Source organism: Beta vulgaris, chromosome 7, assembly GCF_026745355.1.
Source record: "Beta vulgaris subsp. vulgaris cultivar EL10 chromosome 7, EL10.2, whole genome shotgun sequence".
In the NCBI taxonomy this organism is placed as follows: Eukaryota; Viridiplantae; Streptophyta; class Magnoliopsida; order Caryophyllales; family Amaranthaceae; genus Beta; species Beta vulgaris.
The window spans coordinates 31,669,597-31,684,540 of record NC_079208.1 but is presented as its reverse complement, the minus strand read 5'-3'; the positions used below and the strand labels follow the sequence as shown (position 1 = coordinate 31,684,540).

Below are 14,944 nucleotides of genomic sequence, written 5' to 3'. Positions count from 1 at the left end.
CAAAAGGGGAATTGCGTGATAATATATACGATAAATTGTTCATAAAATTCATTGTATATTTTTCTTTTGTTTTCTGAAAACTAATAAATTAAGGATGATGTAAATATTTTGTTAATGAATGGTATAATGGTAAAAGATTGTAAATTTGTATTTTATTACTTACGGATATAAAAGGGTTTACCATTTTTTAGTGTCCCCCTCCTCTTCCCTTATATGATAGAGATACTCACAATTTCTAATTACTATAAGGCATAAGCTATATCAAAAGATTATTCATGTACTAACCACGTCTTATCAGGTTCGTATGCACAAAGTTAGAATGTAGATTTACACTAACGAGGAATAAATTTGGTGGTATGGAGTGGTGTTGTTATTAATTCCTTTTAAGTAATAGGAACCAAAATAAAGCTGATCTGATAGCCATTTAGCCTGATTTGAGAGTAGATACATAATCTATTTTAATGAGAATTTTCACCTATCATAATTAAGACGATTTATTAACCTATTAATTATAAGCTTGATGATATTGTAACTTTAAACAAGTCTTTGATAGTCAGTTTTTTGTACAAAAGAAGATTTTGGAAAGTAGCTAAGAGCACTGTAGAAAATGAAATTAAAGCTACTATGGAATTATTGTCATCTTTATCTATAGAAGCAGGGCACGACTGAATGAAATGAAATCATAAAAGGTTGGTTAGGGCATTTCTTACTCCCTAGTCCCAATATGATACCATAGATAACAATATGAATGAGGTCTACAACGCTTACATTTTATCATCTAGACGTAAGCCTATCATTGATATGCTTGAAGATATCAAAGACGCTTTAATGAAAAGGTTACATAACAAGAGGGATTTCATAGCTAACAAAGACATTGTTATATGTCCTAGAATTCGATAGAAGTTAGAGAAGGCAAAGAGTTGATGCTCGGGGATGGTATGCTTTTTTAAATGGTCACTTCTGTTATGGGGTTAGAAAAGGAGCAACTCCAACAATATATGTGATAAGCTTGCTTGAGAGAACATATAGGTGCAACGCATGACAACTAAGTGATGTGTTTTGCCATCATGCTCTAGCAGCTATTTGGAAGGCCATCGAATGGATACTATATAGTTGAATGATTCACAACAGCATCATATCTTCAGCTTACTAGTGGTTTTTATAGAGCCTTTAAATGTCCCTCATCAGTGGTTAACATCAAATTATCCCCCCATTGAGGTACTTGCGGTTAAGAAACTTCAAGATAGGCCAATGTTAAGAGAAATCCATCTATTAGGCAGATTAACAGAGGAAAGACGTCAAAGAAAGGACTTAGTTAGAACTGTAGCAACTACAACCAAGAGGGTCATATATAACAATAGAAAGTGTCCAAACCTTCCTAAAAAGGACATGTTCATGCTACATTAATTATCCTCCAGCTATTATTTATCATGAACAAGGACATACTCAAGTTAGTCCTTCTCAAATTCAGCAAAAGAAGCAGCAACCCAAGAAAAAGTTACTCAATCCTTCAACTCAACATGCACATTCGTCGGTTACAAATGCACAACAAGGGAGTGGGGATATATACATATCCTAATGGATTCTAAAAGCAAGCTCGAGTGAATTTTTTACAACAATTCTTTATTGATAATTTTTTATCATGTAATCATATTAGTTAAATATATGTAAAACATATTCTAGTATATTGTATATTAGGATAGTCAATATTATGTTTCTAGGAATTACCCTACATGTATGGTAATGTTACTTTGAATAATGCGTAATGCATGCTCATGATCAAACTGATATAGGTATATATTGACTACTATGTAAATAATAACATTTGAAGAAAATATTCCATTATATCCGTCTTCGTACATGGACATCGACGCTACGTCACACATGACGTCTTCTAATGGTAATTTCTCGCCTTGTTTTAATTTGAGCAATTCTTCTAGTGGTATTATTGTCGGAAATGGTCATACTATTCCAATTAGTGGTTACGATAACACCTCATTACCTTCCCCTAATCCCCGATTATCCTTGAAAAAATATTCTCCATGCTCCCAAATTTATTAAAAATCCGATTTATGTTCGAAAATATACTACTGATAATTTTGTGATTGTTAAATTTGATCCATTTGGGTTTTTTGTGATGGATTTTTAGATGGGGAGACCAATAATGAGATGTGACAGTGGGGTGACCTATATCCTGTCACCACACACAATCAAGCTCTCCCTTCTACCTTTACCGCCATCTCCTCTTCTCTCTGGCATGATCGTTGGCATGATCGTTTAGGTCATCCGGGTGATCCTGTTTTAGATGCTCTCAGGCGCAATAAAAGCATTGATTGTACTCGTACTTCTTCTTGCACTTGTTGTTCTTGTGTTTTTGGCAAACATGTTAAGCTAGCATTTGTTTCTTCTAATTCGAGTACTTGTATGCCGTTTGACACTATTCATAGTGACGTTTGGACTTCTCCTATTTGGGTTCTATCGGGCATAAAAATTATGTTTTATTCTTGGATGATTATTCTAATTATCTTATTTGGACTTTTCTTTTAGTTAAGAAATTGAATGTCTATGATAAATTCTTAGTTTTTTATGGCTCATATTCTCACCCAATTTGAACGTAATATTAAAAATGTGCAATGTGATACTGGGAGAGAGTTTGATAATGGTCAATTTTGGGATTTATGTAAAACTCATGGCATGTCCTCCCGTTTTTCTTGCCCTCATACCTCTTCTCAAAATGGCACCGAAAGAAAAATACGTACTATCAATAATGTCACTTGTACTCTTTTAGCACATGCCTCTCTCCCTCCTTCATTTTGGCATCATGCTTACAAATTGCTACTTATCTTCTAAACATTCTTCCAAGTATGTTTTTGGGAAATGTGTTTCCTCTTCAAATCCTATATCAAAGGATTCCCTCATATTGGCACATTCGAGTTTTTGGTTGCTTGTGTTATCCTCTCATTCTCTCTACTACTATCAATTAATTGCAACCTAGGTCTACTCCTTGTTTATTTTTAGGATACCCTTCGAATCATCGTGGTTACAAATGTTATGATTTGTCTACTAATAAAATTATAATTTATCGCTATGTTTTATTTGATGAGCACATTTTCCCTTTTGCAAACTTGTATTCTTCATCCACGTATGATTTTTTAATGTGATGAGGTTTCTCCATATACACTGCATCACCTTAAAAAATTTGCTACTGCTGAAACGGTCCAGCAAACTTCCATATCCCAGCAAGACACGGCCCATCCTACCTCTCATCCTACCCATGACAGGTCAACCCCTGCTGGCCCGTCCCCCTCTCCTTCTAAAAGCCCAAATTTTGCCAGTCTTGTACCCCCTTTACCTACCCAGCGTTCCCCACCTAGCCCACTTACTTCTAATATCAGCCACCTACTAATCCTCCTACCCCACCTACAAATCCCACATCCTCTCCTGCTCCCATACAGCACCACGGGCCACGGCACACCATGGTCACTAGGAGTCAAAAAGGGTATTTTTATGCCCAATAACAAATATTCTCTAGCTGCTACTGTTACCCGGTCCCTTTACCTCATCACCCAGTTGCTGCCCTCCGTGACCCTAATTGGAGAATGGCCATAGATGATGAGTATGATGCTCTTATTAAAAATAAGACGTGGGATTTGGTACCTCGTTCGCCTAATGTTAATGTTATTCGTTCCATGTGAATTTTTACTCATAAAGTAAAATCTAATGGTGTGTTTGAGCGGCATAAAGCCCGTCTTGTAGGGGAAAGGACGACTCAGAGGGTTGGCATTAATTGTGGCGAAATGTTTAGCCCGGTAGTTAAACCGGCTACGATTCATATAGTTCTTTCTCTTTCTCTCGCCAAAGTATGGCCCATTCATCAATTGGATGTAAAAAAATGCTTTTCTTCATGGTGAGCTACTGGAAACAGTATATATGCATCAACCTTTGGGATATCGGGATCGGACTCATCCGGATTATGTATGTCTATTACGTAAGTCCTTATGTGGTCTAAAGCAGGCACCCCGTTCTTGGTATGAGCGGTTTACTGATTATGTCATCTCTCTTGGTTTCATTAATAGCAAGAGTGATAACTCTTTGTAATTTATTTATCGCAAGGGATCTGACATGGCTTATATCTTATTATATATTGATGATATAATTCTCACTGCTTCATCTAATGCTCTCCATTTGTCTATTATGGATCTTCTTAGTTCGAAATTTCCTATGAAATGGTCCCTTGAATTATTTCCTTGGCATTGCAGTTTCTCGACATAAGGGTGGTATGTTTCTCTCACAACGTAAATATGCTGAGTAAATCATTGAGCGGGCTGGCATGTCCTCTTGTAAGTCTGCTACTACTCCTGTTGACACAAAGGAAAAGCTCAATGCTACTTCTAATGTTCCTTTTGAGGATCCTACTCTCTATATGAGTCTTGCCAGGGCTGTTCATATCTTACCTTCACCCGTCCAGATATTTCTTATGGGGTTCAAGAAGTATGTTTACATATGCATGATATAAGAGTTAACCATATGCACGCTCTAAAGCGCATTATCCGCTATATTCAAGGTTCACTTAATCATGGCCTCCATCTTTACGCATCATCGGTTTCCTCCCTAGTTTCTTATACTGATGCTAAATGGGGTGGTTTGCAAGCTTAAGAGATCCATTTATGGATTGAAGCAGACATCTCGGAGCTGGAATATTCGGTTTGATGAGGCAATCAAAGAATTTTGTTTCATCAAAAGTGAAGAAGAGTCTTGTGTTTACAAGAAGTTTAGTGGGAGCAGCTTAGTCTTCTTGGTTCTGTATGTATATGACATACTAATCATGGGAAACGACATACCAATGCTTGAGTCAGTCAAGGAATGGTTAAAGAGTTGTTTCTCTATGAAGGACCTTGGAGAAGCTGAGTACATACTAGGAATCAAAATCCATAGAGATAGGTCTCGAAGGATGATTTGGCTAAGTCAAGAAACTTATATTGATAAGGTTCTTACAAGGTTTAACATGGAAAACTCGAAGAGAGGTTTCGTTCCCATGTCACATGGCATATCGCTTCAGTGCCCCACTGAGGCTGATGAGTTAAAGCGAATGAGTAGCATTCCTTATGCTTCGGCTATAGGATCGATCATGTATGCCATGATAAGAACTCGACCTGATGTTGCATATGCCTTGAGCATGTGCAGCATGCTCCAAGCAAAACATGGAGAAGCACACTTGACAGCAGTTAAGAGCATCCTTAAGTACTTGAGGAGGACTAAAGGCATGTTCTTAGCATATGGGGACAAAGTGAGTTGGTTGTTGAAGGTTATATTACTACAAGCTTCCAATCGACAAAGATGACTACCGCTCTCAGTCAGGGTATTTCTTTCGTCTAAATGGAGTAGCAGTGAGCTGGAAGAGCTCAAAGCAAAGTTCATACGGATGAGAACGTGGCTGATCCGCTAACTAAACCATTACCTCAACCCAAGCATGAGTGTCACACTAGGGCTATAGGCTTGAAGCAAATGTTAGAGTGGCTTTAGATTGTACTAGGTTTAGAGAAACTTATTATAATGTAAAGACATGGTTTTGCTATTTATGTTTATGATAATAAATTTTGTCTTATTTAATTTTGGTTTGGTATTAAATAAAATGTCCAAAATATATCTTGAATTCTATGGTTTTGTCAAATATGTGATTTGATGAATGAAACACCATAAGTGAACAGAATTCATAGAATATTAAAGTTCCTAATCTAAGTCATTAAACTGGACATAAATAACTTATTAAAGGGATTAACATATAAGATTGATTGATAGCGTCGTTTCATGGGCTATGGAAACATAGAGATGTTTAATCAATCATATGGATATGTATAGTTGATACATAGTCGAACTAGACCTACTTAGAAGTTTTGTAACTTCGAAATTATATTAGTAGATTCCTGAGACATGAGTAGAACATTACTTAGCCCAATGATTGGTATAACTTTGATACTGTCAAACGTCATGCCGTAAAAGGGGACGATAAAGACAGCATTCAGATTATGCTAAAAGTTGAGTGGGACTATTGGTTACTACAAGATTGGAAAAGTCCTCCTATATGAGATAGGATAGGGTCTTGGCCCCTTGAAGAGTGAAAAATTGAAAATGCATGGCCGTGCTCAAATGGATCATTCGATGATAATTTGTTTGACAATTTGAAGTCAGATTTCAAGGAATAATTTGAAAGCTAGTATGGATGATATAGAATTATGATCATACTATCAAATTAAGACATTAAGAGACTTGAGGAATAAAAACATTGCACACTCGTCTCAGACAAGTGGGAGATTGAAGGATTTATGTCCTCGACTTAAATGCAATTACTAATATATATTGGATCGTATTATGGAGATAATAATTCTTTATATTGGGTCGTCTATACGTCATGCTAGAGAAAGCTATAGAACTTTGGATTAGTAAATAATAAACCCGAAGCCCAATGTAGTGGATCCTACAAGGTCACACATTAAACTTGGATCAACGAAATAAGCCTAGAGCCCAAGAGAGGGCCCTAGGGTGGCCGGCCAAGTGATAGGAAAAAAGGAGAAAAGTATGACCTAAAATATATTTATATATTGGGTTAGGCAGAAAAGAAAACACATCAAATATCTCTTATTATTTTCTCTCTCCTATTCTCTCTCTCTAAAAGCCCCGTGATACTCCAAGAAACCAAAGAATAAGTTTTCTTCCTTTCCAACTAGCATGGTAGAGTGTTGATCCGGGTTGGTGGACCAAGTAGAGGAATTGCATCTGAGGTTCTTTATCTGGATTACTCAAGCTTTGTGGAATTTACGCTAGAAAGGTTATTTCTAAACTTATATGTGATCCTTAATTGTATGTGCATGTGATCATGATTTAAGTGCTTATGAATTAGATTCATAAAATTCTGCTTTAGTACTTATAAATTCCTACACAATGAACTAACAAAATACAGTTACTGCTACATTATTAATAAAAATTATTTAAAAAATAACTTAGTGTTATTGAAAACATACCAAGAGTAGCAGACCTGAAAGTGGTGTATCCATCAGCTACATTCCTCTTTGCCTTGATAACGGTCTTCCCAATTCCATCTCCTAAGAACATAATATTGGTCTTCTTCTTTTTCACCTCCACATTCTCAAAATAAGCTCCCGTCTTTATGTAGATAACAAACCGGGTAGTGCTCCAATTTCGGGCTGCTGCCACCGCCTCTCGAATTGTCGTAAAATTACCAGAACCGTCCTTGGCCACCACAATGTCGACTTGGGTAGTCGTCCCACTTCCGGGTGACGCTGGTTTTGCCGTCTGTAACAGCCTCCGATCCTTCTTCTCCATCCAGCGCGGGAGCCCGGCCCGGTCCAGCCCGTTGCGATCATGGAGATCGTCGTCATGGTAAGGCGGCGACGACATAGTCTTGTCCTTGCAATGTCGGGGCCCGCGGATCTTATTCAGCATTGCTAGGGAGTTGCTGACATGGTGTGTGATGTTAAGTAGACCTGTTTCAATGAGCCGCCTAAGTGTCTTGCTAGACCCAACGTCAAACCCGTCTAGGCAGGTATACTGGTACGTCATGGCTGCGCTCAAGTAGGTGCGAATATTGCTTACATTGTTGGATGGACCGCATTGGCCCGTCATTTCATCTAGGACTGTGTCGAGCTCATCTGTCGTGTCCGCTAAGAGCTCGAGGCAGTCCCTGACCGCGAAGTGCTGTAACCGGCTCAAAGTGTGCCGGTTGACAGACTCGAGACCAGATATATTGGTGGCCGAGGCACGTACCTCGGCCTCTGTCACGCTGATTACATAACGGAGAATCTCTGTCAGGGACTTCTTGTGAAGGTGTGGGATGTTAGAGAGGGTGGAGATGCAAAGGTCAGTGTAGAGGGTGCCATCGCAATGGGATTGTGCAAGTTGGAGATGGTTTTGGACATGTAGATGAATTTGGGGTTTTTGAGAGGTGGCCTTTAACGTTGTTTTAAGCATTAGCAAGAAAATGGTAAAAATCGAAATTGTTGATGTTAGTGAAAACTTGGTTTTTCTTGGTATGTTCATTTTGTTGTTTTTTGGTACTAATGAGGGATTATGAAGGATGAACAAAAGTAAGAGAACGACTTGTTGGAGCAGTGAGTCGCTTGTATATATACACCGAAAGCTAAGATGATTCGATGGATTATAAAGTACTTTGGAGCATTTTTGTTATTTTGACAGTTGTTCTTGTTTGATTTTTGTGTACCAACTTTTACCCTATATGTATTGTAAGGTTAGGGTGATAATAATTCTTACATGAAAATCTACGTAGACTGGAAGTAAGTATTAAGAAATTGGAAAATTTTTATCATACATTTAGATGTAACATATTTATATTTATGGTACACACAAGGTTAGTTTTTGCTCATTGTTTATTTGAAATTTGCAAATAAGCATAATCAGATAATAGTTAGAGCTCCAAATAAGTAAATGGGCGAAAAATAGGCTTGGGTTTGCATGGTACCAGGTATATGATGAAAGTATTCAGAAACTAGTAATCTATTTCGATTGAAATATTACAATTTTTTTCTCTTGGAGGGCAATTCTTAAAAAACATTACATTTTGAGCAAAAAGGATTACTTTGTGAAATGTTGATAAATAATCATATATTTTACTAAAATAAAATTACTGCAAACTGTTGACACTTTTTCAAATTAAAAAGTGTCTATACTTAAAACATGAATTTGTTCATACTTGTATGTTATGCTGTCCATATTTTTTAAGATTATCATGATAAATTTTAGAAAAATTCTATATGGTGGCAGAGCAAAAAAAAATATATCTATATATATAAAATGACTTCCAATTTTGAAAAATTATATCTAGTGACCTTATTTCATTAATTGGTGGCTAACCTATTAAATGCAATTCTTTCTTTCTCCTCCCTCGTTCCCTTTCTCTTTCATTAATTGACTATGTTGTACGAGATCCTCACGACATATTTGCAAGCGACATGTTACAATTACTCAAAATATACTCGATATATATTTCAGATCAGACTGCTTGATCAACAAAGCAGTTATATATGAATTGTCATACATAAACTGATGTTGGAGATTTTGAACATTTGTAGGATTAGATTCATTTTATGTTGCATAACTTGTTTAGTTATGGTGTCGTAACTTAACAACATAACATGTAGAGGTTATCCATGGAAATTAAAGCGTTCGCTCAGAGTCGACAGGGATCAAGGAAGCAAAGCAATGAAGTGATGATGTCCATGGGGTGTGAGCTGCATGGAGGAGCGACCGCTCCACAAAGGAGCGAGTGCTCCATTTGGACAGTTTGCTGATTGTCGCGAAACATTGCTTGTTGCCTTGAGCGGTTATCATGTTTTAACGTAAAGTTTTAGGCATTAAGGGGATCCTCTCTCTCTCTCTCTCTCTCTCTCTCTCTCTCTCTCTCTCTCTCTCTCATATATATATATATATATGAGACTCTTCTCATATGATTGAATGGTTGGAAACTCTCTCTAAAACGCAAGCACAAAAGCAAAATTCATCATCAATAATCTAGATAACACATTTGTTCTTAATTGATAATTAGTGAGCAAGAACATTGTCGTACTTCTTTATATCTCAATTGAGAATTTCGTGCAACCCACGCTCAGTATAGGGTCAGAATAGTTCTTTTGGGAAAGTGATTACACGCCCAGAAGATTCACATTTATCAAATTCATCTTTGTGAGATCCCTGTTCTACTATTTTTTATCTAACAATTCGAAAGAAGTATTATTCAAAGATGTCTACGATTCATGAAATGTCTGCAATTTTTCACAAACATGACAAGTTAGAAGGTGTTGGCTTTAGAAGATGGCAAAAGAAGATGCATTTCCTCCTTACATGTCTAAGTGTGGCATATATCCTAAGCACTCCCAAGCCCGAGGAAGTTGAAAATGAAACCATTGAATCAACTAGGAAGAGAAACAAGTGGGAGAACAATGATTACATATGTAGTTGTCACATCATTAATGGTATGTTCGATGCTACTAATTTGTCGAATCTGCTAAGATTCTTTGGGATGAACTAGAAAGTAAGTATATCGCCGAAGATGCTTCTAGCAAGAAATTTCTTGTTAGTAATTTCAATTACTTTAAATGGTAGATTCTAGGCCGTTATTGGAGCAATTCAATGAAATATAAAGAATCTTAGGGAGTTTTAAGCAATACAACATTGTAATGGATGAGACTTTTGTTGTTTATTCTATAATTGATAAATTGCCTCCTAGTTGGAAGGATGTTAGAAATTCTGTAAAGCATAAGAAAGATGATATGAATATTGAATAATTGGGTACCCAACTACCCATCTTGAGATTCAAGAGGCCATTCGGGTCCAAGATGGAAAAATGGTATCAATCCTAATTCTTCCACCGTTAACATGGTGGAGGATGGTAAATCAAAGGAGTCTTCTAATCCTAAGAAGATGGATAACAATTTCACCAAAGGCAACAATCGAAAGAAGCCTAAGTTTGGTCGAGCTACTCAACTTGGGAATGTGGAAAGCCCGGTCACTTCAAGAAGGATTCCACCATTTGGAAGACCAAAATGAACAAAAATAATGGAGCGAATGGCAAGTCAAGCCAAACCCATGCCAAACAAGTATGAGTACACAAGTTTCACTTAATTCAAATATGAGTTTTGTGTGTATGATTTCTGAAATCTTTTGTGTACAGGATGATTGTTCATGGTGGATCGATTCGGGAGCATCAAGACATGTATGCAAGGAACGGTCTCTATTCAATACCATCAAGGAGGTTCACAATGGAGAAGTTCTTTACATGGGAAATGATTCTACGACCAAGGTTCTAGGCATAGGACAAATAGAATTAGTTTTTAGTTCCGGAAAGCCTCTTATTTTAAGAGATGTGTTGTATGCTCCAGCACATAGAAGAAATTTATTATCCGGTGCTACCTTGAATCGTTTAGGTTTTAAAATTGTTTTTGAAGTGGAAAAATTCATATTGTTTAAGGGTGGTATATTTGTAGGACTTGGTTATCTTTGTAATGGCATGTTTAAACTTAGTATTTTTAATGCTTTGAAAGATATGTTGTTTGTTGTTAATGACAATTCGTCTCTATGGCATAATAGACTTGGTCATGTTAACTATAAAAAGTTGTATTCCATGTCTAAGCATGATTTGATTCCCTCTTTTGATCCAAGAATAGAGAAGTCTAGAACATGCATGTTAACAAAGATAACAAGAAAATCTCATCCTAACAATGTGGAAAAGGATACTTCATTGCTTGATTTGGTGCATAGTGATTTGTGTGGTTTCCATAACACTCCTTCCTTATGGAACAAGGAATACATTATAACTTTTATTGATGATTATTCTCGGTTTTTTTATGTATACTTGTTGTTCACTAAGGATGAATCCATTGATAAATTTAAGATCTATAAAAATGAAGTTGAATTGCAACTAAATGACAAAGTTGGTTTAGAACTGATAAAGGTGTTGAATTATGTGACGCAAGTTACTTTCAATCTACTTGCATTATACATGAAACAACCGCAACTTATACACCATAAAAAATGGTATGGCAGAAAGAAAAATAGAACTTTGCAAGAAATGCTAAATTCTATGTTATCCTATTCGGGTTTATGTGATGGTTTTGGGGAGAAGCTATTTTTACAATTTGTCACATTTTAAACCGAGTTCCAATAAAAAAGAACGAGGTTACCCCATATGAACTTTGGTATAAAAGAAAATCCAACTTGAGTTATCTCAAAGTTTGGGGATGTAGGGCAATTGTAAACGTGCCGAAACCCAAACGTAAAAAGTTGGGTGAAAGAAGAGTTGAGTGTATCTTTATAGGGTATTCTCTTCATAGCAAATCCTATAGGTTCTATGTAATAAAACAAAATGACGTTTGATCAATTCATACTATTGTGGAGTCAAGAGATGCAATTTGATTAAAAAAGATATTCATCAATTCCAAGACGAAAGGATATTACTCATAATTCCAATGTTCAAGAAATTGATCAAACCAACATTGATCAAGAAGTTGATGAAAAAAAATTTTATGTGACTGTTGCATCAACAAAATCAGAACCTAGAAGAAGTAAAAGGGCGAGAAAAGAGAAATCTTTCGGCCCAAATTTTCATCTATATTTAGTTGAAGGATCAAGGAGTTCTATTGTGACTAAGTTTCCATATATATTAAATGTGGAAGAGGATCCTTTAATGTTTAATGAGGCTATGAGGTTTCAAGATGTCGCTTTTTGGAAATAGGTAATTGATGATGAGATGTATTTCATCATGGGAAATAACACTTGGGTTCTAGCTGATTTACATCCTAAGTGTAAACCAATAGGGAATAAATGGATTTTCAAAAAGAAAATGAAAGTGGATGGGATTACTGATAAGTTCAAAGCCTGTGTAGTTATACAAGGTTTCTCACAAAGACAAAGTATTGATTAGTTCGATACATATGCACTCGTTGCTAGGATCTCCACCATAAAGTTGTTAGTAGCTCTTGTGGCTATTCATAAGCTTGTGATTAATCAAATGGATGTCAATACAATGTTATTAAATGGGTAACTAGAAGAAGAGGTTTACATGCGACAACCGGAAGGGTTTGTCATGAAAGATCAAGAGCATAAAGTATGCAAGTTGATTAGATCTTTGTATGAGCAAAAACAATTAAGCACCAAAGCAATGGCATCAAAAGTTTGATGAGGTTGTGTTATCCATTGGTTTCAAATTGAATAATTCAGACAAGTGTGTATATAGCAAATTTGATGACAACGGTAATGGTGTCATGATTTGTCTATATGTAGATGACATGTTGATTTTTGGAACGAAATTTGTCACAATTTGAATGGAAAAAATCCTTTCTATCTTCAAAATTCTTCATGAAAGATTTAGGGGAGTCGGATGTCATCTTAGGTATAATAGTTAAGAGATATAATGAAAAATTGATCTTGTCAGAATCTCATTACATTGAGAAAGTGCTCAAGAAGTTTAATGTTAGTGATTGTTCTCTTGTTTCAACTCCTATGAAACCAAGTGAAAAATTGTTACAAAATGATGGTAATGTCGTGTCTCAACTTGAGTATGCGAGGGTTATATGTTGTTTGATGTATGCAATGACGAGTACTAGGCTAGATATCGTGTTTGCGATGGAGAAATAAAGTGGATATACTAGTAATCCTAGTATGGAACATTGGTAAGCTATTCGTCGAGTGTTAAAGTATTTGAGGAATACCACGGATTATGGTTTGTCTTGTAGTGGATATCCTTCGGTCTTAAAAGGGTATTGGGATGCAATTTAGATCTTTAATAGTGAAGTTCATTCCTCCACAAGTGGATGGGTATTCCTCCTTGGGGGAGATGCTATATCTTGGGCTTCCAAGAAACAAACTTGCATTGCCAATTCTTTAGTGACATCTAACTTTTTAGCTCTATCATCAGCAAGAAAAGAAGTCGAGTGGTTAAGGAATCTCATGCTTGAGATACCTTTGTTGCCAAAACCAATATCACATATTTCTACATTGTGATAGTGATGCAGCATTGGCACGAGCTTATAGTCAAGTGTATAATGGTAAGTCAAGGCACATTGGTGTGAGACATAGTTATGTCCAAGGGATTATAAAAGATAGTGCTACCTCTATTGACTATATAAGAACTACGTATAATCTAGCGGATTGTTTCACAAAAGCATTAGCTAGAGATTCATTAAAAAGGATAGAAATCGGTTTAGGGTTGGTGCTCATTGATAATCATGAGTAAGGAAATCTTAACTTAACACCCAATAAGACGTTGGGTCTTGAGTTCAATAAGATTAATTTCCTTATTTGATGATTGAAAAAACTTATATAATCATCCAAGTTAAAGTTCTTTAAACCTAAGATGGTTTAAGAGGTTGTATAATCTTAATAGGTCTCTTGACATTATGCTTTATCACAAGAGCATGTTTCTTCTAAGAGATCTACCTATGTAAGTGCGAATTTCGGCTGCTTCAAATAGCTAGTGGGGCATAACTGTGATGCACTTATGAATTGATATGGACACATGATTTCAAGTGTCAATTTTATATTAAGAACAAGTAGTTAATCTTATTTGTATACTATCTTCAAGTTCTCATAATGTGTTGTTAATGGTTCAATCGTTTATCGACACCATTTGGATATGAGTACTTGGAATGTGTATTATACTAAGTGTAAGTTCAAGGCCTTGTACACTTTCATTTACTCATGAGATTGCTTTGTTATGGTGATGTTGTGCAATAGCCTTTTAAATACTCTAAATGTGGGAGATTGTTGGAGATTTAGAGCATTTCTATGATTAGATTCATGTTATGTTCGTATAAGTCGCTTGGTTATTGTGTTGTGAGTTAACAACGTAAGATATAGAGGTTATCGATGGAGAGCGTTCGCTCCTAGATAGAGCACTCGCTTAGAATTGGCAGGGATATATCAAGGAAGCAAGTAACTGAAGTGGTGATGACCATGGAGTGAGAGCTCCACATAGGAGCGATCGCTCCATTTGGGCTGTTTGCTGATTGTCGCAAAATGTTGCTTGTTGCCTTGAGCGGTTATTATGGTTTTAACGTAGAGTTTTAAGCATTAATAGGATCCTCTATATGTATGATACTCTTCTCATATGATTGAATGGTTAGAAACTCTCTCTAAAACACAACAAAAAAGCAAATTCATCATCACAAATATATATAAATCACCCATTTGTTCCTAATTGACATTGTTCTTAGTGAGCAAGAATATTTTTGTTCTTTGTATCTCGATTGAGGATTCCGTGGATTCCATACTTAGTATAGGGTTAGAATACTTCTTTAGGAAAAGTGATTATAAGCCTAGATGATTCACATTTATCGAATTCATCTTTGTGAGATCCTTATTCTACTTTTTTTTATCTAACAAATGACTCGGTTAACATTTCAAAAAGTTCACTGCC

General features: G+C 36.1%; 1 protein-coding gene across 1 annotated transcript in view; it reads right to left on the bottom strand.

The window, feature by feature from the left end:
- Positions 1-8,170, bottom strand: part of LOC104898916 (pectinesterase) — a 30,171-nt gene extending 22,001 nt beyond the window's left edge. Inside the window, exon 1 of the mRNA XM_010686044.4 lies at positions 7,020-8,170. Within this exon, the coding sequence (XP_010684346.1) occupies positions 7,020-8,055 (1,036 nt within the window). The 5' untranslated portion in view covers positions 8,056-8,170. The remainder of the gene's footprint in view (positions 1-7,019) is intronic.
- Between the last annotated feature and the right edge of the window lie 6,774 nt (positions 8,171-14,944).